Source organism: Condylura cristata, unplaced genomic scaffold (genome assembly GCF_000260355.1).
Source record: "Condylura cristata isolate star-nosed mole 26May11 unplaced genomic scaffold, ConCri1.0 scaffold00045, whole genome shotgun sequence".
Taxonomy (NCBI): domain Eukaryota; kingdom Metazoa; phylum Chordata; class Mammalia; order Eulipotyphla; family Talpidae; genus Condylura; species Condylura cristata.
In genome coordinates, this window is record NW_004567146.1 from 2,577,994 (window position 1) to 2,604,081 (window position 26,088).

At 56.0% G+C, this 26,088-nt stretch overlaps 2 protein-coding genes across 4 annotated transcripts; one reads left to right on the forward strand and one right to left on the reverse strand.

Annotated features, from left to right (window-relative positions):
- Nucleotides 1-3,434: 3,434 nt before the first annotated feature.
- On the forward strand, nucleotides 3,435-8,017 carry ZNF219 (zinc finger protein 219). Its single transcript, XM_012734026.1, has 5 exons — nucleotides 3,435-3,719; nucleotides 4,445-4,536; nucleotides 4,832-6,257; nucleotides 6,558-6,689; nucleotides 6,929-8,017. The coding sequence occupies exons 2-5, from the start codon at nucleotides 4,531-4,533 to the stop codon at nucleotides 7,531-7,533; spliced, it is 2,169 nt and encodes a 722-aa protein (XP_012589480.1). The 5' UTR covers nucleotides 3,435-3,719; nucleotides 4,445-4,530; the 3' UTR covers nucleotides 7,534-8,017.
- Nucleotides 8,018-8,090: 73 nt separating this feature from the next.
- On the reverse strand, nucleotides 8,091-26,082 carry ARHGEF40 (Rho guanine nucleotide exchange factor (GEF) 40). Of its 3 annotated transcripts, none has more exons than XM_004694681.2 (24): nucleotides 26,053-26,082; nucleotides 23,426-23,623; nucleotides 21,575-22,817; nucleotides 21,271-21,438; nucleotides 21,017-21,137; nucleotides 20,391-20,487; nucleotides 20,205-20,285; nucleotides 19,974-20,090; nucleotides 18,962-19,057; nucleotides 18,746-18,861; nucleotides 18,237-18,363; nucleotides 16,312-16,434; nucleotides 16,076-16,219; nucleotides 14,982-15,592; nucleotides 14,621-14,855; nucleotides 14,179-14,265; nucleotides 13,441-13,656; nucleotides 12,306-12,476; nucleotides 11,341-11,518; nucleotides 10,511-10,615; nucleotides 10,151-10,294; nucleotides 9,512-9,642; nucleotides 9,104-9,151; nucleotides 8,091-8,879 (listed from the first exon to the last, which is right to left on the reverse strand). In XM_004694681.2, exons 1-23 carry the CDS (start codon nucleotides 26,053-26,055, stop codon nucleotides 9,110-9,112), a joined length of 4,554 nt encoding a protein of 1,517 aa, XP_004694738.1. In that variant the 5' UTR covers nucleotides 26,056-26,082; the 3' UTR covers nucleotides 8,091-8,879; nucleotides 9,104-9,109. The 3 variants fall into 3 exon arrangements, with proteins under 3 accessions (XP_004694738.1, XP_012589478.1, XP_012589479.1); XM_012734024.1 differs by having other exon boundaries at nucleotides 9,512-9,654; XM_012734025.1 differs by lacking the exon at nucleotides 10,151-10,294.
- Nucleotides 26,083-26,088: the final 6 nt, after the last annotated feature.

The following is a 26,088-nucleotide window of genomic DNA, read 5'->3' on the forward strand; positions in this document are numbered from 1 at the left end:
GGGGGCGGCGGCCTCGGAAGCCTGGAGAGCTAGGGGGGCCTCGAGGGAGGGGGTTTATCAGGTGGGGGAGCCAGAAAAGCGGACACCAAAGGGGAAAGGCCGAAGGTGGGGGGGGGCAGGCGTCTTTGTAGGGGCCCGAAGGCAGGGCGCGAGGGGCCTGGGGGTGCCGGGCGGCGGAACCTGGCGCCAGAGTGGATGAGCAACCCCCACCCCCCCCCCCCGGCCCAGGTAGGGCTTATGGAGGAGGGGGAAGGGACCCGAACTCTCCGGGAGCGGGGGTGGGGGAGGGGAGAAGATGGGGGGTGCTTCCCTCTCTGCGTCCCAAACAAAGTGTCACAAAGAGCTCGGCCGGCGGCAGCAGCAGCAGCGGAGGCGGCTGCAACTCAGCTTTTGTTCTCTGGCTGGGGTAGCTGAGCCCTGGCCTCCCAATCTCTCAACCCTGTCCCCCATCATCCTTCTGGCTTATCTTCCTTGGGAGGGGTCTGGGGCACTGCTGGAAGAACCTCTTGTGCAGAATCACAGGTCCTGCTCTACTTGCCAACCTACTTCTGGGAGGGGGGTTTTCCCAGAGGCTCTCTGGCCCATCCCCTACCCCCTAATATGCGGACTAGGCTCATCGGGGTGCTAAGACTCTGACTTTTCTAGGATCAGCTCCAGGTAAGGGGACTTAGGGCTGGTTACATGCTCCCTCCCCCAAATCCAGGTCCTCCAGAAGTTTCAGAAGAGGGGTCATGTTGGGACATGCCTCTGGGATAAGATTCACCACAGTAGGGTGTCAGTAGGTGAGGGGGGTGTCTATCGTTTACCTCCTGTTGTGCATTTGGAGTCTGTGACTGAGATCCCAAGGCTCCAACTCAGGATAGTGAAGATGGAGGGGCCGGGGCTTTACCAAGAACTCTGGGTAAAAGGTGGACAGGCTGGGGTGTGGGGTCAGTAGGGAGGAGCACCCTGAACAGAGAGGTTTAGAGGCCTTGGAGAGGAAACCATAAAAGTGAACACTCTGCAACCTCCTTGAGGTCTTGACAAAGGTGATTTTGACTGTAGACCACTTCATAAGAAGCTCCCTTTCCTTTTAACCCCGACTAGTGCAGTGTTAACCATAATTGTTAGCAGACATAGGAGGTGTAGGAATCTTAATGGATGGAAAAACATCAAGTATTAGAGAAGACCATTGACAGAGGCCTAGTTAAAGCTGTACCTCAGAAATCCTGAAGCCTGCCCCTTATACTTTGGCCCTAAAACTTTTGAATCACAAGCTTTGTGGTCCTTCTCTGCACTAGTCCCTGGTTGCTCACCAACCCTTCCATCTGTCTTACTCAGTAAAGGTTTCATGGTCCATGCCCCCTTTCCTACTAGCTCTCCTAGCACATAAAAATAATTGGCCTGTTGCTTTGGAAGATTTCTGATTCCTGTCCCTGGCCCTTCATCCCTATAGAACCCAAATAAGGGTAAGATAATCCCTGATTCCCAGAGGGGGTGGAAAGTAGGTCAGTGCAGCTATCTGGCCAAGTCTCATGGAGGTGTTTAGGGCGTCATTACAGAAAATTGTGATTATTGCCCACAGGCAATATATACATGACCTGCATTCCAAGTCAGTTCTTGAAATCTTGGGCCCTGTCAATATTTTCTTCTACTGAAAACAACAACGACAGAACCTCATGGGATCAGGTGCCTAGGACCTGGTTTGGTGTGGAGGTGATGCTGGCGCTATTGCCTGGGCCCTGGGCAGGGTGGTAGTGGTGGTGGCGGCGGAGGGTCGGTTTGGGTCTTGTTGATATGAGGCCACTCTGGGGAAAACTTTCCCTGCTTTGGAGTTCAGCTTTGGTTGGGCCTTCTTGTGTATCACTGTATTTTCCATCTGGAAACTGCTCTGTGCAAATCAGGGGGTTTTGTTTAGGTTTTATTTGGGGGGAGGGGGTGAAGAAGCTTTGGTTTGCCCTAGTCTTTATTCTAGAGGTGAGCCTCCCATGAGGCATGTTGCTTGTTATTCTACAGGCAGTTTTAGGAGCCCTAGAAACTACTCTGAATCAGAGTATGTGCCCATAGGTTAGTCAGCTATGACCATGCAGTATTCCCAGTCTCCCCCCTCCTCCCCCACCATCTGCTTCCTCTGAATATACCAGATTGGCTGTACACCAGGATGTTCCGGGAATCCCCAGGAGAGCAACAGAATGTGATGGACCCAAATACGATGCCTCAGTAACTCATTCCAGGATGTACAAACTGTAACTGTCAGGACACTCCTTTAGCTAATTAAAATTCTTCTAGTTACATCTATTTTCTATTACATCTATCTATTTTCAGTGACATTCAAAAGGCCAAAATAATCCCTCTGGTACCACTGTTGTATTTTTTCTGCTTGTGGTTCCCAGATAAGAATCTAGCTTTTCTCTGCCTTTTCTGTCAGCTAAAATGGCAAATGGGGCCCCTCTAGCACTTCATGGTTCTGTCTCTATGGTACAGTGGTGGCCAAAGTGGCTCCTCTGGTAGCCCACTGCACTCTCCATGGTACTGAAGGGACAACCATTTGTTTTAATGTCTCTCTGTGGTCCAGAAGAGTACTGTGACAGGAACTACAAACTTTTAAGCTGCAATGGGCCATCAATATAAATTAGTACAATTCTCTTGTTTTCCAGTTGAGTGAACAGGGAGGATGCAGGATGCAGGGCTGTTAATGGTCACACTGGACCCACAATAGCCTTACACCCCTTAGTCTTATTCTCATTGACCTTTCATGACACTACCATGCAACTGCCTTCATGACCATGAGTCTGGTGAGGCCCTGGGTTCCACAAAAGGGGGTTATATGGAGGAGCCACAAGGTGAGGGTAGATGCCCTAATTTGGAGCTACAGAGATACAAATACTAAAAGCTGGGGTGAAGGTTGTGTCGTGACCCTGGACAAGGACACTGTATTTATTCATCTCCTGTGAATAAAATTCCATAACTCAGATTCCACATGTAACAGACTCCTGCCCCTTCATGGAGTCCTATCATAGCTGCTAAATGTCAGAAATTAAAGATCCCTTGGACCTCCAGATCATTTTCTCTTTCCTGATCCACAGGGTTGACTCCTGGCCCAGTTCTCGTCTATTAAAGATCCTTAAGCAAAATAATGCTTGAATTCTTTTCTTTCTCAGTAACCCGTTTGAGTTTCACAATGCCTGTTGCAAAGAACTTCTTTATATCTCAAATATTCTATCTCAGGCAAAAAAAAAAAAAAAAAAAGGTTAGGCCCACATCCATCTGGCTTTGCCCAGATGCAGTTCTACATGTAAGTAAGCAGGAAGGTAGCTTCTGGTCATTCTCCTCTTCTCATTTCTGTGAACTTTTAACTCTGGGGGTGCTTTTAGTTCTAAAGCTAACCACCTCCCCTGAGCTTCCAATCTGGCCAGTTCTCTATATCAACCCTCCACTCCACCCCAGCCCCCCCCCCCCCCTTCTCTTTCCTCAGAACTGGAGCTCTGCACATCCCAGGCTCAGGGAATTTTAGCCTGGAGAATTTTAACCCTTTCTCACTCAGAGCATGTGCCGAGCCCCTATCTGTGCAGATGGCCCAGCCCCGCCCCCCGGCCCTCGCTCCAGCCTCTTGAGCTCAGAGCCAGTGTAATCCTCCTCTTGTGTGAGGGAGCCTCTCCCCTGCAGAGAGGAGGAAAGCCTGCTTCGGAACAGCCCTGGACAAAGGGGCAGAGATGCCCCATCAAACTGCAGGCTCTAAGGTTTGAAACATGGGGATGAATCCTAGCTGGTATTTGCAGTTTTTAACCCCTTCTCCAGGCCAGCAGTGCCCCTTAACTTTCACTCCTCCCCCAACTCTCCATTCCCCCCCTCTCTCTGTGGCTCTCTCTCCCCTTCATGCCCCTCCCCCTCTGTCTGTCTCCAGACTCTCTGCTGCTGGGAGGTGTTTCTCTCCCATGCATGAATGAGTCTCTGTAATGAATGGAAATGAATGGATCAGGAATCCAGGCGGAGGGAGGGAGAATGAGGGGGAAAGACAGAAAGACTGGGTAAGGACAGAGGAAAGAAGCCTGGAAGGATGTTTGGCTAGCTGGTCAGTTAGGGGTCTGAGACCAACCTGAGTAACTGGGGAGCACCGATTCTACCCCATTTGCTCTTCACGCTGCACCAGCCAACCTAAATGAGAGGGGTATACTGGGATAGTCTTCCCCATCACCAGGGGGTGATGCTTGTGGTGGTTCTTGGCCAGGCGTTTAAAACATAACTGGGGTGAAGAAAACGGGTCATCAGGAAGCCTGTGAGCTTGGCAAAGAAAGGAAGGAATACATGTTTTGAAGACAGCAGCTCCTCTTGCCTTATGCTGCAAGGAGAGAGAAGGGATACTGTCAGGAATACAGGAAGCTGAGAATCTGAGGTTGGGGGTGACTACTCCACTGTTGAAAGTTGGGGTTGATCTTTTCCTCCAAATCTGTCTCTCTTGCTTTAGCTCTTCAGCACCTGTTGCCTTCACTAGCAGCTTTTCCTCCTCCTCTTCTCTGCACTCCCCAGAACCAAAGAATGTGAAGGGGGTCCATGGAGGTGAGTGAAGCTGGGGACCGGAACCTGAAAGTACCTGTAGCTAGTCTCTCGCCTACCCCAGCCCCTTTAGCCCTCCTGCCTCCCCATTATTAAAAGTTATCCCCATAGCCTCAACATCTCAGTGCCCATTCATTGCCCAACTTCCTCGAGGGGAGTGGGAAGGGCAGCCTTGTGTACCAGATTAGGCCCCCCAACCCACCCTCCCTGGGGTGGGTTCTTCTGGCTCTCTGAACCCTTGCTTACCCTGCAGCTCTCCTGTCTCCACCCCGTGGTCTACCCACATTTTTCTCCACAGGGCTCACGTCCCCGCGCCCCGGGCGGCCACTTTGCGCCATCGCCACCGGCTTTCGAAGGCGAACTGGATCTGCAGCGCTACTCCAACGGGCCAGGCGTGAGCGCCGGGTCTCCAGGAATGGGAGCAGTAGGCTGGTCTGAGAGTCGTGCAGGCGAACGGCGCTTCCCCTGCCCCGTATGCGGGAAGCGCTTCCGCTTCAACTCCATACTGGCTTTGCACCTGCGGGCGCACCCAGGGGCCCAGGCCTTCCAGTGCCCGCACTGCGGGCACCGTGCAGCGCAGCGTGCTCTGCTGCGCTCGCACCTGCGCACGCACCAGCCTGAGCGTCCGCGTAGCCCCGCCGCGCGACTTTTGCTGGAGTTGGAGGAACGCGCGCTTCTGCGCGAGGCTCGGCTGGGGCGAGCCCGGAGCTCAGGGGGTGTGCAAGTTGCCCCAGCCACTGAGGGGCTGGCGCGTCCCCAGGGTCCTTCGTCGTCCGCCTTCCGTTGCCCCTTTTGCAAAGGGAAGTTTCGCACCGCGGCGGAGCGTGAACGCCACCTGCACATCCTGCACAGGCCCTGGAAGTGCGGCCTGTGCAGTTTCGGTTCCAGCCAGGAGGAGGAGCTACTGCACCATAGCCTGACCGCCCACGGAGCTCCTGAGCGCCCCCTGGCGGCCACTTCGGCTGCACCCCAGGCCCAGCCCCAGCCCCAGCCTTCATCCCAGCCTGAACCTAGATCGGTCCCTGTGCCCGAGCCTGAGCCAGAGCCCGAAAGCGAGGCAACTCCCGCCCCAGCTCCTGCAGCCCCTGAGGAGCCCCCTGCGCCACCGGAATTCCGCTGTCAAGTGTGTGGTCAGAGTTTTACGCAGTCCTGGTTTCTCAAGGGCCACATGCGCAAGCACAAAGCCTCCTTCGATCATGCGTGTCCAGTGTGTGGCCGCTGCTTCAAGGAGCCCTGGTTCCTTAAGAACCACATGAAGGTGCATGCCAGCAAGCTGGGGCCGCTGCGTGCCCCGGGGCCCGGTTCTGGGCCCACCCGAGCCCCACAGCCTCCAGACCTGGGCCTGCTGGCCTATGAGCCACTGGGCCCAGCACTCCTCCTGGCCCCGGCGCCCACTCCTGCAGAGCGCCGTGAGCCTCCGAGTCTCCTAGGCTACTTGAGCCTGCGAGCAGGCGAGGCCCGGCCCAACGGTGAGGGCGCTGAATCTGGGTCCAGCCGCAGCTTTGGAGGCTTCCGCCCCTTGCCGTCTGCTCTCCCTGGCCGGGGTCGCCGGCATCGTGCGGAGGAGCCAGATGAGGAAGAAGAGGTCGTGGAGGCTGAGGAGGAGACCTGGGCCCGGAGCAGGACGCTGGGCCCGCTGGCTTCACTGCATCCGCGCCCAGGGGAGGGGCCAGGGCACTCTGCACCTGCTGCGGGGGCCCAGCCAAGGCCCACTGCCACACAGGGTATGTAAAGGGCCGCTCGGTGGTTTGCCAGGTCTTGGGCCCTTTCCGATGTCACCACTCTTTTCTTGTTCCCCTATTTTAAAAGGACCGGTCACCCCGTCACCTACCTCTCAAAGCCTTCACCACTTTCTGGGCACCAGCTCAGTTCGCAACAAATCCCACCACTCGGGTTCCCCCAGCACACTTTCTCCCTGGGCTTGGAAGGGAAGCAGTATGGTGTGCGTGTGGTGGGGGGATGCCCGACCCTGACAGGGGTACTGCAGAGGTTGCCTCTGACTTGCTTTCACCTGTGTATTACAGAAGAGAATGGGCTGTTGGTTGGAGGGACCCGGCCTGAAGGGGGTCGGGGTGCCACTGGCAAGGATTGCCCCTTCTGTGGAAAATCTTTCCGGTCAGCGCATCACCTCAAAGTGCACCTGCGAGTGCACACAGGTGAGGGGGGCAGCCATGGGCTGGGGGAGGTACACTGGAAAGCAGCGAAAAAGGCGAGAGGGCTGTGGGGCAACTTCCAGCTTTTAGACTGCCTTGTGATCAAACACTTCTTCATTAAGTGTTGGGAATGAAGGAGGCAAGGCTCCTTGTCCTGAAGAGAGCTGCAAGTAGGGAGAGTGCAAAGCGGTGGGAAGGTGCGGTAGTCGTGGCAACAGCATCCTATCGCTCTCCCTCTGCAGGTGAGCGCCCCTACAAGTGTCCACACTGTGACTACGCGGGCACCCAATCTGGCTCACTCAAGTATCACCTGCAGCGCCACCACCGAGAGCAGAGGAGCGGGGCAGGGCCAGGGCCACCCCCGGAGCCGCCACCCCCTTCCCAGCGGGGTTCTGCCCAGTCGACTGGGGCCAAGGCGGCTCCTCAGCCTGCGACTTGGGTGGAGGGTACTTCGAGTCCTCGGCCTCCTGCGAGCAGTGCCGCCCCGGGGTGCCGTCGGAAGCCCTCCAGCCCCGGGAGGACCCTGCGCAATGGGCGAGGCGGTGAGGCCGAACCCCTGGACCTGTCCCTGCGGGCGGGGCCGGGTGGCGAGGCCGGGCCAGGAGGGGCCCTCCACCGATGCCTCTTTTGCCCCTTTGCCACTGGAGCTCCCGAGCTCATGGCTTTGCACCTGCAAGTGCACCACAGCCGCCGGGCTCGGGGCCGCCGGCCCCCTCAGGCCGATGGATCCCCGCCCTATGCCCGGGCACCGTCTGGAGAGTCCCCTTCCAGTCCTCCGCAGGAAGGGGAGGAGGGCCCAGGGCTATCGAGATCGGGAGAGGCTGGGCTGGGGGGGCAAGAACGGTAGGGAGCCCTCTTAGGGGCGGTTAGCTTAGTGAGCTTACCCCGCCGGAGCGGGGGAGCGCTAGAGGTAGTTGGGTAGAGCAGCCAGCAGGGGGCAGCGTGGGACCCGTATCCCAGCCCCAGGCGGACCAGAGGTGTGGGGGCGGAGGGCGTAGGCGAGTGGGCGGGCAGTACCCAGCCCAGGGGAGAGTCACAGTGCCTTAGAAGTGGCAGGGGTGAGGATCAAAGAACTGGGTCCCAGGGCTGGCAAAGAGGTTTGTGTCCCTGTTGAGGAGCCCCTCTGCCAGTCTTTGCTGGTCCATAGGCGTGAGAGTTTATTTTTGTACAATGGGTGGGGGTGGGGGGCACTGTACCCTTCTAGCCCCTTCAGGGGCCCTGTAGACGTCGCTATTTTTGGTACGATTCCTGTCATCCCTGTCGCAGAGTTGTGTCCCCAATAAACAGGTGTCTTGAGGCACAGGGCACTGTGTTTGTCTGCCTATGTCCTGTCCTCTTCCTCGGACCATTCTGCCCAGGAAAGAGTCACCTCTTCAGGGACTTAGTTACCACCTAAAGTGCTTGATAAGTAAATGCAGAGTCTTGGGCTTTACCTCCGGGCTTTAGAATCAGTAGCTCTGGGTTGGGGCCCAAGAATTAGCATTTAACAAGTAGCCAAGGAGATCTCTTGCATTGTGATCATTTTGAGAAGTGGTGGACTATTTTGGATGCCAGCTTGTTTGTGACCAGCTCAGCCTCAAGAAGTGTGGCGCAGCTTGAGAGGAGCTGCTTCCAAGGGAGTACTGGGAGCCACCGTGGAGGGATTCTTCCAGATGCAGGCCCTCTTTGGGCCAGGACGGGATCCAGGATAACCTTGCAGCCTTGGCTTTACATCGTTTTAGTTAATGGTTGAACGGTGAAGGCAAGAGCTCATTAGTATTATCTCTACCTGCAGGGACTGCTCTGTCTCTGGAGACAAGGTGTGAGTAAATACATTTAATATAACAATAATATAATAATAACAACAGTAATTACATAGATAAAGTCTGCGTACCCCCCCTGCTATAATGGTTTGCATAGTTCCGTTTCCTGAGACGCGGCAGAATGGAGTCATTAGGAATTATACAAGGCCTGGCAGTCGGGTGAGAAGGAGCAACACAGGCTGTCGGGGGAGGGCTGTCATGGAGCCTTGTCTTGGGAGTGTGCCAAGGCCCAGCTTGGAGGACTGGATGTAGGTAAGTTCCCCACCTCCAGGGTAGAAGGCAAGCAAGTGGCCGCTCTGGTTCGTGCAGGAGAAGGCACCTGGCGGGGAGCACTAGAGAGAGCAGCAGCCGGGAAAGCGCTGGTCCTTTGACTTCCTCTTTGCCCGGGAAGCTGAGGGAGGGAATTAAATGCTCTTCCAGTCCTCTGTTGAGTCCTACTGTCACCCCAGACTAAAATGCCCTGAGAGGAGGGGTTGTAGCCAAGTTCTGGCTCTTCTTTAGAAGCCAAGAGAGAAGAGGGTGACGGGGATGGGAAAAGCCTGACTCACAAGCTGCTGGGGGGAGAGGGTGGCACATGCCAGAGAGAAGGTGTGCTGGAGGGGAATACTGACTCACCCAGGCTCACAGAGGTGTGGTGGGGTCACTCAGGGCTCGGACATGACTCTGAGGGGAGAGAAAGCGCAGTGAATTTGAAGGATACGAAATAGTCTCTTTTCTATATTCATTGCCTTGCTTTCCCCCTCATGTTCCTGAATTTTGTTGACTTAGTTTGAGTCCAAACCACACTGCTAGGATTCTCCCCTCTCCATCCGCTCCTGAACTCTGCTCCAAATTAAAAAGTCCTGTTTATTTTTTCACTTTGATGCCTCTCAACCAGGCCTCAACAGGATAGCCAACCTGTAGCCTCACTGGGAGAACAGTCCCACTGGTTCCCCTTGCCCGCTGTGGGCCAACTGATCAGAAGAGCCCACCCAGAAAGCAGACCGAGATCATCCCATTCTGAGACCTGTTGCAAGAACTTACCTGCCGGGATAGCCCTAAGATCCCTCCACTGGCCAGAGTGGGAGTGCTGCTCCCAGGGTGAGGGGTTTGCAGGCTGGGGCTGTGTTTCGGTCCTGGGGACACATCTCCAGAAGAGTCAAGTGTTTCTGGGGCTGGAGGGGAAGCTGGGATGAGAGCAGGATACAGACATCCTCTAGATTACCTTAAGCAACCAAGCGGCTCCATCAAGGAAGAAAAAAGCTCCATAGCAACAGGAAGCTGTGAGTCACCATAGCAATCTAGTTGCAATAGAACCCCCCTATGAAGAGGCAGGAAATTGCCAGCAGCATCATTAGAGCAACCAGGGAAGAAGCGACAGGAAACTTATAAGGATTGCTGTGGTGGACCAGGAGGGTACAACAGGAAGCTGAGGCAGTTTCCATAGAAACCCAAGGAGAGCTAGAGAGAGAGGTACAGAGGAAGTGCTTCTTAGCAACAGGCTGCTGTAAGCATTTACCCTAGCAACCAGATGGAAGGCTCTTTTAGCGATGGGGAAGCTGTACATAGTTGTCATGGCAACTGGGCCACTTGGCTAGAAAAAGGAATTGCTGAGCAGCAAGCAGCCTGCACATCACCATGATGGCCCAGCTGTTGGGAGCCACCCCTTGAGAGGTGCCTCACCCAGGGAAATTTGCTTGACGTCCAGATCCCAGGCCTCCTCCTCGACGCGGGCCGGCAGGGAGCAGGCTCCCGGCGAGAGACCGGGGAGGGAGGGGCCGGCATGCTCAAAGGATGACACGGCCACGGAGGCCCGGGTGCGGGCGGCTGCAGAAAGTGGGGGTTGGGAGTGGGGTGCTGGTGTGGGAAAGCCCTTGGGGATCCCTGAAATGACCCCAGTCTCATAGAGGGCATCCCAGTCCCAGAGTTTCTATTATGAGATCCATTCATCTCCCTTCCTCGCTTTCCACCATGCCTCCCCATCGTGCCCTTACTCTCAAGGTCTTAACTTATGGGGATCACCCCCAGCACTCTGGCCCTCACCTCTTCCGGTGAGCAGGGCACTCAGCGTCCGCTCTCCGAGAGCTTTGATGTCCAGGAAGGGTTTATTTCCAATGCCCATGGACACCATCTGCTGCACCCGGAGCTCTAGGGAACAGAGACCCTGTTACAGCCTCCTTTTGCCGCCTCTGCTCCAGCCCTGGCAATACCATGGTGAACTCTTCCTTTTGCTCATTCATGATGTGCCTTCCTCTGGCCTCTCTTGTAATCCTGCTGACTGTCAGACATGGATGGGGTGGGAAGGCTTAACCTCCTCCTTGGGCATCCGTCTCTTCTCTCCATGTTACATCCTCCTGTTTGGCAGCCAGCCGTTCAGTTTCTCCTGATCCCCACCTTCTTCCCTTAATCTTAGGCATCAGGGGCAAAAGTCACATTTTTTATGTATCTATAGTAGCCTGTCATGTACTTCCATATATAGCACCTTATTGAATCTTACCACACCAAGATGGAGATACTACTTCCCTTTTTTCAAGCGAATGGAGTGAGGTTTAAAGAATTAAAACAAAAAAATAGCAACCCCTCCCCCCAAACAAATTAGTCCATTTCACACAGTGGGTAAGTGCCTGCACCCACATTCAGTGCAGCGTCTCCCTCACCCTCCTCCCTGCAGCCCTTTGCTCCTATAGTGCTGACATTTGCTAGCTTTGTCTACGCTAATTTCTATCTCAGCAATCCCTCTCAAGTCAGGTCTTCAAGTCTTCTCCGAAGCTATTCTGTTTTCTTCGTCCCAATTCCGTAAGTCTCCATAATCTCCAGCTGACCTCCCACCATAGCCCTGCCCAAACCCACACTGGCCCGGTTCTGCCTGGTACCCTTGTTGTGGGCTGCCTGTCTCCACAGCAGCTGGGCAATGGAACTTGTCCACTTGAGTTTGACCTCCGGGGAGGCCGCCTGCAGGGTGTATGCCTCGCGTGCACGTCGCCGCCGGAACCACAACTCAAAGCAGAGCCCACTGTCTCCAATGTTTTCGGTTAGCCCCATGTCAGCAGTCTGCAAAAGAGCGAGGAGAGTGGGTGAGTCGGAGAGAGTCCTGGCAAGATGGTGCCACATGGAATAGCTTACACTTAGCCTGGCATCTGGTAGATGTTCAGTAAATGTTTGCTCAGCACTTCGCGTGTGCCAAGTACTCTACATTTAGTCTTCCTAACACCCATAATTTACAGAAAGGGGATGCCCAGAGATGTGCAGCAACTTGCCCAAAAGCTTCTCTGAGCCTTAGAGAAAGGGGGTTCAAACTCACATCTGTGTTACTCTAAACCTAGGCTTTTTTTTTTTTTTTTTTTAAACTGGCCTCTTCCTTAAAGAGCTGGAACTACTGTAGGTGAAAAAATCGAGAAACCTTTAGAATCAGGTTATGATCTAGGACCACAAGTCACTGTGATGTTCATGTGGCTCCCACTGCTGATTCCCTAAAACAAGGCCCCTTTCTCCTTGTTCAGTCAAGTTAAGTAAGCTACATATCTGCTATGCCCCTTCTCCTCAGCACTCCTGTTAGCTCAAAAGGCATGTGTCCTTAATGGAAAAGGTTGTCCCCCCCATTTCAGCCAGGAATGCCTCATGAGTCTTCTGAGTAAACAATAAGAAAAGTCCCAGCTGTTACACCAGGGACTTATGTCATCCCGACATCCTAACTGATGATTGATTACAAGCCACAGACTCTTCTCTGCGAGGCATATTCTGAACTGGGGGCTGGAGGGAGCTGCCCTTTAGAACATCCTGCGTTCTCAGAGAGAGCAAGACTTGCTATTTGGCCCCACCCCCACTACTGGTGCTGTACCTTAAAGGCCTGCTTGTAAACAAAGGTCTCTGAACCTCCCTCAGGGCCCTTGAGCTTGCTAAACAGGAGGAGATGTTCAAAGAGGAAGACATGTCGAAGGCACTTCTTTCGGCCACAGATGACGGTGAAGGGGTCCCGATGCAGGAGCTGTCCTTGTTCCTTCAGATCTGTCTGGGAAAGGAAAAGGAAAGGTCGTTGACCTTGGAGTTCTGTGTATATGTTATGGGGAATAAAAATTGAATTTAAAGGACGAGGGACCTAATCCACTGGCTCACAGACACAGTCAAGAAATTAGGGACACTCTGCCCCTAGAATCCATCCTCTGGTTTCCTGGCAAGCACAGCCCCACCCAGTAGGGTTTAAGACCTCCCATGGGAGCATATTGGGACTGCATATTGGGAGCAAAGGGAAAGCATCCGCAACACTGAAGATGAAGGAGGTCTATCTCAGAAGAGATAGGTTTCCTACCTGTTTTGAAAGAGACTAGGCAAAGGAGAAGATATGCGTTGGGTGTTAAGATGCAGGAAGAAGTACAGGTTAGATAGGGACAGATAAGTGGGAAAGGGCCTCCTGGGTGGTATGGGGGTTAAGTCTCAGTGCTATCAAGCTATAGCCACTGTAGCCTGAGTTCGATCCCCAGCCAGGGAGCTGATGGCAATCCCATAGGGTCAAGTGGGAAAGTGAGCAAGAGAGGTCTTGAAAAACACCAGATAGGGGGAGCCCTGGCGGCTCAAAAGGTTAAGTCTCAGCACTATGAAGCCACGCAGCCACTGCAGCACAAGTTTGATTAGCCAGGGAGTGACCCACATGGCACAGCAGATCACTTCTGGCTCACCCACTGCTCCCCTCAGCAGTGTTTTGGTCCCCAATCTGTCTCTGGTGAATCCTCTCAGCCCCTGCACCTTGGGCCTACACCCCAGTTCTCCGACGCATGTATGCATTCATGGATCTTGGGCAAAACATCGTCTATCGACTAGAAAGTTGATACCCAGTGAAGTCCAGTGACTTGACCAACGCCATCCTGCTGGTTAGAAATGAGAGCTTGAGTCTAGTTCTCTCATCGGCCAACCCATACTGCTTTTGAGGCCACAGGGCTAGGCAGTTTGAGCTGGAGTTGTTGAAGTTATGGCCTTACCTCACAGCCACGCACTGCCTCCACAGCCAGCAGGTCTCTGCCGCGTGTCTCTTGTTCCCGGAGCAGCTGCACAGCCGCGCCAAGGGCCTGGCGCTCAGAACTCAGCTCGGGTCCAGCTTCCCTTAGGAGTTCCTCCAGGAGCTGTCCATAGCGAGCCAGCTGCTCCAGCGGTTGCTGGAGAGCCTGGGGTAAGTGAGGGCTACCCTCTGTGGCACCCTGGGGGAGGAGACAGGGATGAGGGGCAGGAGTTGGGGTTGGAGTAGGGTGTTGAGCTTTGCAGGGAAGGTGGGTGATACTCCAGAACCTTGGTGGTCAATAAAGCCCAGATATATCCAAAGGTAAGGAAAAAACTCTCCCCCCGAAAGTCATCTCTGTATACTGACGGGGAATGGAAGAGGAAGACAAATAACTCCTCATATCCTGTTAATTTTTGAAATCACATCTTTTGATCCTCAGCACACTCTGTGTGTTAGATATAGTGAAGGTTTCCCACCCTGACCAGAGAGGCAGAGGCCTGGAGGAATCAGTCTCACCCAAGGTCCCTCAGATGACCTGAATGAGACCCCAGGGTCACGTCCAGTCCTCATCCCACCCTTGGCAATTCTGGGGAGGTCAGTGGTAGGCGAGGTCGCTGGGTCTGCCCGGGGAAACTGGCCCCTGAGTGATTTTGAGGCGGGGTGGGTTTTAGGTCTTCCCTGGCCCCACCCTTTCTCATGAGGGTCAGAGAAGAGGAGTTACCTTGGTTAGGGGGCCAAGTGCAGCCAGGCCATTCTCCAGTTTGTGCCGGTGCTTCATGTACTGGGCATAAAGGCTGAACTGGTCCCCCTGTGCCAGTAGGGAAGGGGCAAGACATCCTTAGTGAAGTCCCACAGCCAAGCCGTCCCTTTCCTGCTCCCCGTTTTTACTGCAGCCCAAGGAGGGAGAGGCCACAGGGAGCCCCCAGCCTGCCTAAGGGGTGGCGACTCCCATGGAGAGACAGCAAAGGTCAGGTAGCGTGGAGGCCAGTGGAAAGAGTCAGAAAGAAAGTCAGAGGGGACCAGGTATGAGTAGCACTGGGCTTTGCATCACCTATTTGAGGGAGGAGCTGGGGGCAGGGTGAGGTGGAGAGGTGGATGATGAGAGGAAGACAAGTGGAGAGGGCTGAAATAGGAGAAGGGAGAGGACCTAGAGGCTCACTCACGTGGCGGAGGAAGCAGGCCCCAATGCGCAGGGGGTGGGCAGCGCAGCCCTGCAGCTCCCGCAGAAAGTGTGTCCGATGGAAGCTGCGAAGCCTCTCGCGGGCACTCAGGGCGGCGGCCCAGGAGCCCCGGAGTTCAGGGGTCAGCTCAGGCCCAGGGGGCGGCACTGGCTCACTCAAGGCAGCCACGTACTCCTGCTCACAGGCGATCAGCTCGGACACCAGCCGCTGCTGAGCGCTGCAGGCGCCACAAGGGGGTCAGAGGAGGTCGGGGTACAGGCGGGAATCACCACCCCAGCAATGTCATACTTCCTGCTGGGCAGGAGGGCCTGCCCCTTGGGCACCAGTTGGGTTGGGCTCTCACCTGATGCTTCGCTTGCGCTCCATTCGGGGAGTGCCTACTCCCCAGGGCCCCTCTGGCCCCCCAGCTCGGCCCAGCAGCACGTGTTCCCGGGGTGAGCATGTTCTGTCTACCACCTCCGTACTGGTGACCTCCAGGCCTCGGATCAGCACCGTCCTGGGGGGCCTGCCCTCTGCTTCCGGGGCCAGCTGGGGGCCCTCCTCCTCATAGTGCTCCCCACAGGGAGCCAGGGAACAGTGGGATGGGGCTGCCCTTGGCCCAGGGCTGCTGGGGAGCAGCAAGGAGCTGAGACTGGGTGAGGGGCTGTGTGGACCCCGCTGGGCTCCTCCGCTGCTGGCGCTGTCTGCCCGTCGTCGCCGGTGGCCTCTTGGACTCGCCTCCTCTCCCAGCTGTTGCTGAATCTTCCTCTCCAGCTCTTGGCAGCGGGCCCGGCAGCGGCCCCATTCTCGCAGGGCTGCTGGGCTGCCCAGGTCTAGGGCCAGGGCCCGCATCTCTTGGAAGGTACCAGCGCTGGGCTCTGGGGCCCTCCGCAGTGCCAGGGCTGCTAGTACCGCCTCTCGACCCGGCCCGGCTCCTGCTAGCCGGGCAGAACCTTCATCTACCCAGTCATGTGCCTACAAGGCCAAAGGGTTTGGGAATAGAGAGAGGAAGGAGTTACGCACTGCCTGATGTCTCCTGTCCTCTTCCAGCCATGACTTCCCAATGGCATCGCCCTCCCTGTCTAGCACACCTGCCCCCTCACCCTCCCAGCGCCACTGCCTGACCATGTCGCCGAGCTGGTATGCAGACAGCAGCCCGGCTGAACGACCAGCTGACACTCTGCACTGTATGTAACACAGAACACAGAGCACACAAGTGACGGGTCCTGGACTAAGCGCTGCCTATATCCTCACTGCAGCCCGACCAGGTCGGTGCTGATGGAGCCATGTTCAGGCTTAGTGCCATGCCCCAGGTCATTCAGCGAGTAGGTGGCAGGGCCGACAGTCAAGGCCAAGGAGATGGCTCCCTGAGTCCCTGCTTCTAACAGCTACCTGATGAGCCTCTCGCGGCAGAAGAAAGGCCACAGTGGGCCTAGAAGGCTGAGGCTCTGCACGCACCTGCTGGAAGAAGCGCTGGAGCCGCAGGGCCCGATGGAGACCACTCTCAGCCTGCTCCAGCCGCTGTTCAAAGACATCCAGAGCCTTCTGGGAAGCTGTGTCCTCCTCCAGGGCCAGGGCCTCCTGTGCCTGGGCCAGGCGCTCCTGGAGAATGGAGACTGCCCTCAGACCTGGCCCTCAGTCCTATTCTCCTCACCCCCTCCCGCCCCCTGCCCAGGCTCTCTCTTCCATCTCACCTGGACCTCAGCACTGAAAGCCCGGAATCTCAGCTCTGTCTCCTGCAGGGCGGAGAGAGAGTCCCCAAGCGCTGCAAAGCTCACCAACTGCTCTTCCCCTGGGCCCGAGAGCCACTGCAGCACCTGGGCAGGTGGGCGGGAGAGCAGACTGTGAGGGAGAAGAGGGCCTTGCCATGGAAAAGAAAAGGAAAGTGGAGATCCATCCCCAACCCACCCACCATGAACCTTGGACAGACCATCCCATCTCATCGGTATAGTGGCAATGATGAGAGTGAACACGGGGTCAAGTGGGAAAGTGGGAAAAGCACCAGATAGGGGCCTCCCTGGTGGCTCAAGAGGTTAAATCCCAGCACTGTGAAGCTACCGCAGCCACTACAGCACAAGCTCCATCCCTGGTTAAGGAGCCGACCCACATGGCACAGGAGACCTCTCCTGACCTGCCTGCTGCTCCCCTCAGCAGTGTACTTCATCAGTCTGCCCGTTCTGCTTCCTGCTGTCTCGATGAATCCTCTCACCCTGCACACCTCTGGCCTACACCCCAGCTCTTATATACATACATAAATAAAATCTTTAGAAAAGAAAAGCACCAGATAAAGGGGATGCTGGATTGGCAGAAAGCACGGAGGTAGTTAGTTAGGGTCAAGGGCTCAGGGTGAACTAATGTAAACTGGAAGTAGGATGAGGAGATATCAGAGACCTGGGGGAGTTTCACATTCATGAAGCTGAAAACGGGTGGGCAGGACTCCTGTGAAGCAGACTTGAAGAGAAAGCCCAGAGGTAGGTGTGAGTGTGTGTGTCCTGCTCTAGTTGCCTACTATGGGGTTCTGGGGGGCTCTCAAATTGGTCCTAGAATACCTGACCATAAAGGGATGGTAATTTTTTTCTCTAGAAAGAGGCTAGACATTGGAGAGAGGGTGAGGACAAGAAGCCTGAGGATTTTCTTAGCCACCACCAAAGATAAAACGGTTCTCGGGCTCTCCGATCATCCTTAACCCCTTGTGATAGAAATGTTATTGTCCTCCCCACTCTACAAATGAGGACTGGGGAACGCAGGGATGCTTCCAGGCTTGTCTGCCACCTCACATCTAGAGAGCTAGAGCCCAAGCTGAACACTTCGGGTTCCAAATCCCATGTGCAAGTGCTTTTACAACAGAGGGGTATAGCCACTGATAATGAGCAAGGAGCAAACAATAGCAGATACACTGTTTTGGCCACTGGGCTAGAGGAAGCCAGTATGCGGAAATCCGAGGAAATGGAGGTCGCATGCCCCCACCTTCTTGCTTTTGACATTTTCCTCAGGTGACTCTTCCCTGATGGTGTTCATCAGAAGGAACAATTGGATTTCAGTGTCCCCTCCACCCTACGTGGTAGGGCTGAGAGCACATCTCCATGGGTTCTTCGGCTTAACAGAGAAGACTTGAGGTTCAGAGAAGCCAGCCTGATCCCCACAGCTTCCCCACAAAGAGGCATTGGTTCCCACGGCACTTAGCTTCCATTGTCCCTCCTTCTAAGGTGGAGAGTGGTGGGGTCTTTCTAGTTTCAGGTCAAGGTGGGATAAATACTGAGTAAGGCACTGAGCGAGCAAGGATGGAAGCGGAGCCAAAGACATGATATTAATAGACACTATTTTTGCTCTAAGCAGGGAAGCACTTCATTATCAATCAGCTCTTCCCTAACAGGCAAGTGAGCGTCTCTTGGTCACTCAGGGCCCCTGGTCAAGTACAAACAGGGGAGTGGTGAAATCCGGATTCTCTCCTTTGCGGACGGTCAGTGCTCTCTCCCTCTTGTTGAGTCTCAAGCTAAAGAGGGAGGACCCCTGAACGAAGCCAGGTGGGTGCACCAACTGTAGGTTATCTGCAGAAAAGGGGGCGCTGGCGGCAGTTCCCAGGCTGGGTCAGAGGGGTACACACGGGGTCCTGGCTCACCTGCTGGAGTTGGCGCTGACGTTGCCGCTGCTCCTGCTGCTGGACATGCAGGTTGGAGAGTCGCACCAGCTGGTGGATGGCTTCGTCCACCTCCTGATACAACGTTGCTGGGCCTGGGCCCTCCAGCCTGGGAGATAGGGCAGAGTGGACCATTACCCTGTCCAGCCCCAGCCCCACCCCATTCCACCTTTGCAGGCCAACACAAGGTGGAGCGACAGCACTGCAGGGCAGACCATGGACCCAAATCTAAAAGCTGACTTTCCCACTTACTGACTGAACATGGCCAAGACATTTAATATGTGCTCCCTCAAATCCACATGGGCAACTGTAATTAGCACCCGGGATCACTGTGAGGAATTGGGAGGGTTATGAGATCATCAGTAGAAAAACACCTGTCTTGCTTAGAGACATGCTCAGCAAAGACTACCAGACACTAAGGTTTATTACTGGCGACCCTCGACATGTCCTTCTCCCCCATGCCCACCTGTTCTGGGCCCCCACCCTCATACTTGCTGCTGTGGGTGGAGCGCAGCCTCATCAGGATGGCGCCCCCATCCCTCTGCAGCTCTGTCAGCCGGGGATCTGCCAGCACCTTCTGTAGGGGTTCAGGCATGCCTACTGCCTCCTGGGGGCAGGGAACAATGGGCAGGTGGGGTATCGTCAAGAGCCCTTGGTCCAGCCCTGCCCTACCCACTCCGCGCCCGTCATCCCATCTCATTTTCTACCTCTTCCTCTGGCTCTGTGGCCTCCTGCAGCTCCTCGATGGCTTGGCGCACCGAGCCCAGCACTCCCTGGCACAGCCGGCACAGCCTGGCCACCTCCTGCGGCACACACACAGGCACGGAGTCCAGGACAGGGTTTGGGAGAAGAAACCCAAGGCCTAGCATGGAATAGGGGAAGTCCCAGAGACTTCTGTGGGGCAGGGCTGGGCTTAGTTCCTGATTTGTGGCTTGCTGAATAGATGACCTTAGGCAGATCCAGAAACCTCCCTGAACCTCAAATGTTTCAGCTGTCCAGTCAGGAAAAGACAGGACGATGTGGGATTTGAGGAGAGGATACCAAGGTTGCATGGGTCTGACTTGCTGTACAGCTTAGTGTGTCTCCGTGGTAAACATACACTGGGTCTTCACCCCGTAAAGCCTTCCTCTCTGCCTGTGCAGAGCCACTTCCCAATAGAGCTCAGAGACGGGGTTACAGATCCCCTTTAATGGGATTCCAATCACGTTCACACCTCTCTTCTTGAATACTCACAACATTTAGATTCACAGAATCAGAGTTGCATCGTAATTGCTATCCTCTGCAGGTGAGGCTCCTGAGGCTGGGAGGTTGGTGCAGGGAGCAGGTGGAGAGAGGCACCATCTCCAGAAGAGTCCCTTGTTCCAGGTTACACAGAACTGGAACTAGTCTTCCTGGCTCTCAGCTCTTTACAGAACCCCAGTGACATTACCTCATACTCTCGCAGTTGCTTCTGACTTAGCGCCACCAAAAGTCACATGCTGCTTAATCTCATAGTAAGTTTACTTAACGTGCTCCTCCCATCTCTTCAGGAGCCATGGTTCATGCACAAAACAAAATTTTGCTCATGGTTTGTGAGCAGTAATTACTTGCTGAGTTGAATGAGGGGAAACTATTCTTTCCCATCCCCATCTCATGACTCTGGTCTACTCTCTCCCCTAGAATGTCATCGGTTGGGTCGTTCCTGATTCCCTCTGTCCTGAGTAGGGAGCAGAAGCTTACCTGGTGTGTCTCTACCCAGTAGCTGGGAGAGGGGTGTCTGTGACCTCCCAAGTCCCACTGCAGCTCCTCGGGCCTGACCACCCTTTTCAGGTCGTTCTCTGACAGTAACTCAGCAGCCTGTGGATGTGTAAAGGTAGGGGATTTCTGGCCTGGGCACCCAGTGATTCAGGAGCTGGCCTGGGGCTCTTCTCTACTACTAAGGGTGATTAGGTGCCCGTGACGGGCTCAAACCTGAAATTCATGGAGTTCAGCTGGAGGTTCATCATGAGTGAGAAGCAGGAGCCGCTGAACAACATGGGGGTTTCCCAAGTCCTGCAGGCAGAGAGGAATAATTCTAAGCTGCAGGCAATTGGTTGGCCTGGGATGGCCACCAAAGAAGCCTTAGCAGCAGCAGAACTTGCGCAGGAGGCTGGTTACCTGAAGCTGACTCAGGACAGGGATGAGAGACGGGGGCAGTGGGGGTGCCTTGCGAAGGTCCAGCAGGACAGACAGCCCCAACATCTGTAGATCAGGCCTGTGGGGGCAGGAAAGAACCAAGGAGGAGAGTGAGCGTGTGTGTGTGTTTGTGGGTGGCGGAGGGACGGCAATATAGGGTCTGGCTTTAGTGTTAATCGTCCTCAGGAGAAGTTAGTTCCTGGCACATTGGAGAGACCACAGGCAGAGGGCCAGAGTTAGATGTATGTGCAAAAGGCAATGGCCCAGCATTCAGGAACCAGAGTCACATGGCTCCTGGGTCTGCAGTCAGGAATTCTATGCTTTAGAAGGGCGTCAACTCAATGTTAGCACATAGCATCGCGCCTCATAGGCTCCTGGGGCTTGACAGTGGAGGAAGAGTGAATCAGTGTTCTAAATATCTAGTCGTGTCTTAGGATACAGAATGTCCGCAGTATTAATTTTGAGGCTCAAAGAAGATATCCTGGAAGTCAGGGCTCAGTAAAGGTCGATGACTTGGAACTCTGGGTTGAAGTAATAGGTGTCCCAGGGGTCGGGGTCCTCGTCACCCTAAAGGTTAATGTCTGGGGAGCCAGCTGGGCCTCGGTTACCTGAGCAATGAGTGGAGGTAATGAAGAGCGGTGCTCAGCACGTTTCGGGAGGGTGGGGGTTCCTCAGGAGGGCACGGTGGGGTAATGGTCAGCAGAGCTCGCCCACTCTGGTCCACCCCTCCTGAGGACACAAAACGACCAGGCTGTCCTGGCTGCTGGCCAGCCATGGCTACCTCCAGCCCACCCTTCCTCCTCCCAGCCTACTCCCTACTGCTTCTCCCTCCTCTTTCCCTTCCCCAAGGATGCCCACTGACCAGTCAGGACGAGGAATCCAGATGCCATCAAGTCCCAAGCTACATCTGGGTCATCAGAGATGGAGGCAGGAGGGGCCTCTTCTGGGACACTGTCCCCTTTCAGTTCCTGGACAGTCTCCAGGGGAGGTGTCGCAGGATCAGACAGGAGCCCTTCGGGACCTGTGGGTCCTGCAGACACAGGCAGAGCTGTGGATCTGGGGGAGGACGGGTCTGGCTGTTCGCTGCCAGCCTCACCCCTTCTCCTTTAACCCGTTCCAGGCTCTGCTACCCTGGCCCCTGGTGATCAGCCTCCTTGAGACCTCACCTGCCATGCACACTGGGCTCGGCCCCTCTTGCTCAGTCTCGCCTCGCTCTTCGACAGGCCCACAAGGCTCTGGGGGCCTAGGTTCTTTTTCATCTGCTGGTTTGGGCTCCTCTTTTGGCTCAGACTCTGGTTTCCCCGAGTCTTCATGTTCCCCCTTGATCAGGCTGCATCCTGGAAGTTCATGCTCACTTAGCGGAGGCACACTGACAAGAGCTTCCTGGTGGCTGATCTCTTCCTTGTCCCCGGGGCTCAGTGGGGCACTGTCCCCTCCTCGGCTAAGAGGCCCTCTGCCTGCAGCTCGTTTCTTTCTCCTGTTTCCTTTGCTTGTTTTCCGAGGGGTGCCAGGCAGACCTTCGGGCCCCTGGCCTGCTCCTCCCCCAACCTCCCCTGGTCTCAGGGGGCAAGATTCAGACGCTTCCCCCAGTGCCTCTGCTGGGGGCTCAGCTACCTCCAGGGTTGCTGCCTCGGGGAAAGCCTCAGCTCCAGGGGCGGCCGCTGGGGAGGTGACAGTGCTGCTCCCCTCACCAGGTGGGCGTGCCCCATCCTGGTCTCGAGGACCCAGGCCCTTCTGGTGCATCCATGCCCTGTGTCTCCGGTGCCGGCCCTTCCCCCCAGCACCCTTGCGGGTGGGTACTGTCCGGGTCCGGGAGAGCCCCGAGGAGCTCTCAGCATCTACAGGGCTCCCTCTGACGGGCAGCGTCACCTCCAGCAGCTCCACATACTCGCCCTCGGGTCCTTCAGCAGGGGCATTGTGTCCATCCCCGGGACTCCGGGTACCTAGGGCTTCTTCAGGGAGTGGAGGGCTGGGGAGCCCTGGGGGTCCAGAGGGTAGTTCGGGGGGCAGAGTGCTTGGCCGATGTCCAACCATGAGGCCCCCTTTATGCACAAATCGGGGGCAGATGAGCTCGGCCCAGGGCAGCCTCTGAATCCCAGAAGGTGCAGACAGTAGACAGGTACTGAGGCGACCTGTTGGCCGGTCCTTATTGATACCTTGTAGCCACTCAGGTGTGAACAGGTAGGCACAGGCTTCATTGGGCACAGGCAGCTCCTGCACCCGCCCACCCCCTGGGGCCAGGCACTTGAGTGCCAGGCGGGGTGCTTGGGCTGCTGAGGGCACTACTTGCAGGTAGAAGTCTCCCGGACGCAGCAGCTGCCAGGGTAGAGCTGCCAACTGCACCACCACCTGCTCATGCAGGCAGAGGGGCCAGCCTTCGTGGAAGAAGAGGAAACCGCTGTACTGGGCCTGGGGAGAGAGGTGGGAGGCTGCTCTCAGGCCTCTGCTGATGAAACCGCCAGAGGGGACAGTGAGACCACCCTGGACAGGACTGGCCTTCCGCCTGATGGGTTATAGTCCCAGGGGAGCGGGAAGCGCTACCTTGGAGTGTTCCTGTGGCAGAGAAAGGGGTTGGGGCTATTCAGTTTTCCGGTTTTAGGAAGCTTCTCTAGGAAGCTGGTTCCATGTGTGGGAGGCTAAGAACTGAGTCAATACGAAGGCATGGTCAGCAGACGCCATTGTCTTTGAGGAGTCAGAGACTCTTAGGAGGTCTTTGTAGCGTAAAAGTGAGGGTTTTCTGTTGAATCATATCAAGGGAAGTTAGTATCTGGAGAAATTGATGTGAGAGAGGGAATGTCTGGAGATGGATTTGGAGGGACAGTGGCAGTGTCTTTGGGAGGTGATGTTCCTTAGGGTCAGTACTTGGGAAGACGAGTGTGTGTTAGTATCTGAGTGGTCAGTGGCTCTGTGGGGACTGGTGTCAGGGGAGGCAGGAAGGTCTCTGGCTGGAGGGAAATTGGTCTGGCCAGTTTCTGGAGTGGATGATAGGAGACATAAAACAGATCACGGCTACTCACACAGGCTTCCTGCTGGACCTTGGCAAGCAAGTGCTTGGCAGGCACCAGGAAGTCCAGCGTATACCTCAACGCATCCTCGCGGTATGTCCTCTCTACCACCTGGAACACCTGGCCCAAAAGTGTGGGGGCTGTTGCCTCGAAGGGCGGGTACAGGGCGGCGAGTGTGCTCTGCACACAGTCCTCCACTGGCTCAGGCTCCTGGGAGAGAGACAAGATCAAACTGTAGACCCTAAGCGTGACTTCTCCAAGGCCTGGGAAGGCCTCCAGTCAGCACCCCATAAGCTCTGAGACCACGGCTTTGGAGATGCACATGGAGAATGCCTCTGCTCGGGGCTATCCCTGCTTCTCGAGAATTGAGGTTGCCGAGACTCCATGGGAGAGAAGAGACAGACTCCTGGGTCATCAGGGGTTTACAGATGACTCTGGAGGGTGGGGGGCTTTCACATACCTATGTTGCAAATTCCTCCTCATAGGGCCCACCATCCCACCCATGAGCAAATTCCTCCTCATAGGGCCCACCATCCCACCCATGAGCCATATGCTAGAGAGGCTCATTAAGCAGGAAAGAGGACGAAAGCCCTGTCTGTCTTGAGTTTTTCTAGCACCATGCTCCCTCTCCCAGAGTGGCTGTAGAGCATCACCCATTTTAAAAGTATGTGACATTGGATTACAAAGAACTGGGTGATGGCAGCAGGAAAAGTTACAAAAGAAACTTGTAGGGAAGAGAGGAGACCTTGATCATAAATATTTACTCGCTGATTCTCTGCCAATCTAGACCAGCAGCCAGTTTCAAAGGACTCATCCCAGCTTTCTCCAGACTCACTTCCCCATAAATGCGACTATCTTTCTCCATCCCAAACCCTAAACAACCCCCCTCAGGCTATCCCTTTGCAAAGTTATTTCCTTTCAAGATGGCTTTGATGTTCCCTTTATCAGATTTCCTCACTGGACAGGGGCAGGGAGGCAAGGGGATGCTCACCGCCTTGCTTGTCTAGTTCTCTATCTAGCTTCCCCAACTCCCACCCCCACCCCCAACCCTGCCTTTGCTCTGAAGATAAAAAACTATGTTTTACTTTGAGGCTCAAGAGCCAGAGTTGCCGGCTAGCCCCCAAGGTCCGAGAAGCCAGGCCAGCCACTCCGGAGACTGGCTTTCCTTGCGTCAACGCGGAGACCCAGCCCCAAGGTGTGTGGGCGAGCAGACAGACCCCTCAGTGTTCCAGACCCGGCCAGTACTGTGAGCGTGGGCTGGGGGAGGTGGAGATGGGAGGGGGTGAGGCACAGTGGGCCGTCTGCTCAGAGGCCAGGAGGGGGGAGCTAGAGCTTTAACTGCGAGGCAGCTGCAACCCATTAGGGGCGGTGAGCTCATGGCAGAACGAGTCTCAGCCACAGGAAACGGCAGCGGCAGGAGGGGAGGAGGGGTCTGGGGTGGGAGGCGCAGGCGGGAACGGAGACCCAGCCTCCAGGCGGCCAGGACCAAGGAGGAGACCAGAGAGACTGAGTCAGCTCTCCCTGGCCCAGTTCCTCTTTCTTCTTGCTCCAGCTTCCCCGCCAGGGGGTAGAGGAGCAGACCCACCAGCGGTGCTCCTCCCCCACTCCTCCCCGCACTGAGCGCCCCCTGGCAGGGCCTCTCCACCTCCTTCATTCTGCAGTGAGAGCCCCTCAGCCATCTCACCCCCATCCCTACCCCGAGCAGCGGGTGCTCTCCCTGACTGCGTCCAATCCCTGCAGGGATTCTTTAGAGTACTTCTGGAGTGAAAGTTCCCAAGACAGTGTCCATTCCTGTAGGTATGGGCTTCCCCTTAAAAGTCCCTTCAGCTTCCTGTGCTCTGAGATGCCAACGCCAGGGTCCCCTACCCCCTGCAGGGAGCTCCCGTCCCTGCTCCCTCCCCTCTGCAGCGGGGGTGCTCCGGTTCCCTGCAGCGTGAACCTGCGCCGGGGGTGGGGGGTGGGGGGGTGGCATTCTCTTTCTCCCTCGACTCCCAATCTCGCCTCTGCTCTGGTAGCTTAACGCCCCCTGGCACGGTGAGGCCCCCATCCTCACTCTATCCTCTATCTTGAGGCAGCCCCTCTTTCTCCACGGGAATTTCCCGGTTTGGCTACGTCCCTGGCCCCAGCCCAGCCGCAGCTGTGGCCGGTCCCCCAGGGCCGGATGGGTGGGCCCGGCTCACCGGGCTGGGGACTGGGATGGAAAATGGTGGTTCCAGGCAGGTCAGTTCTCATGACCCGAGGCCGGGCCCCTTCCACGGTCGCAGCAGGACCAACCCGCAGGGGTCTCCCGCGGGTAAGGAGCTGGGACCCGGAGGGGGAGGGAAGATCCTGCAAAGGAAGGCACAGGTCAGGACAGAGGTGGGGGGAAGGGAGGACGGTGTTTGGATTAGGGGGAGGCTGGGGGAGGGGGCGGAGAAGAGGAGAAAGAAAGGGTGAAGGCATTCCCCGAGGGATCAGAGCCACACAGAGAGGCAGAAGGACACACGGATCGAAGAAAAGCAGCGGCGACAGGACGAAGGCGAGTGCCCGGAGTCCCCAACAGTCCAAAGCAGGCGCTGGAGGACCGGGCTGGGGGCTGGCGGCGCAGAGTGCGCTGCGCGAAGGCGGCGGGGACCCCCGGGCTGCGAAGCGGGACTCACCATGGTTCGGCGCTGGGCCGCGTCCGACGCCGGGAC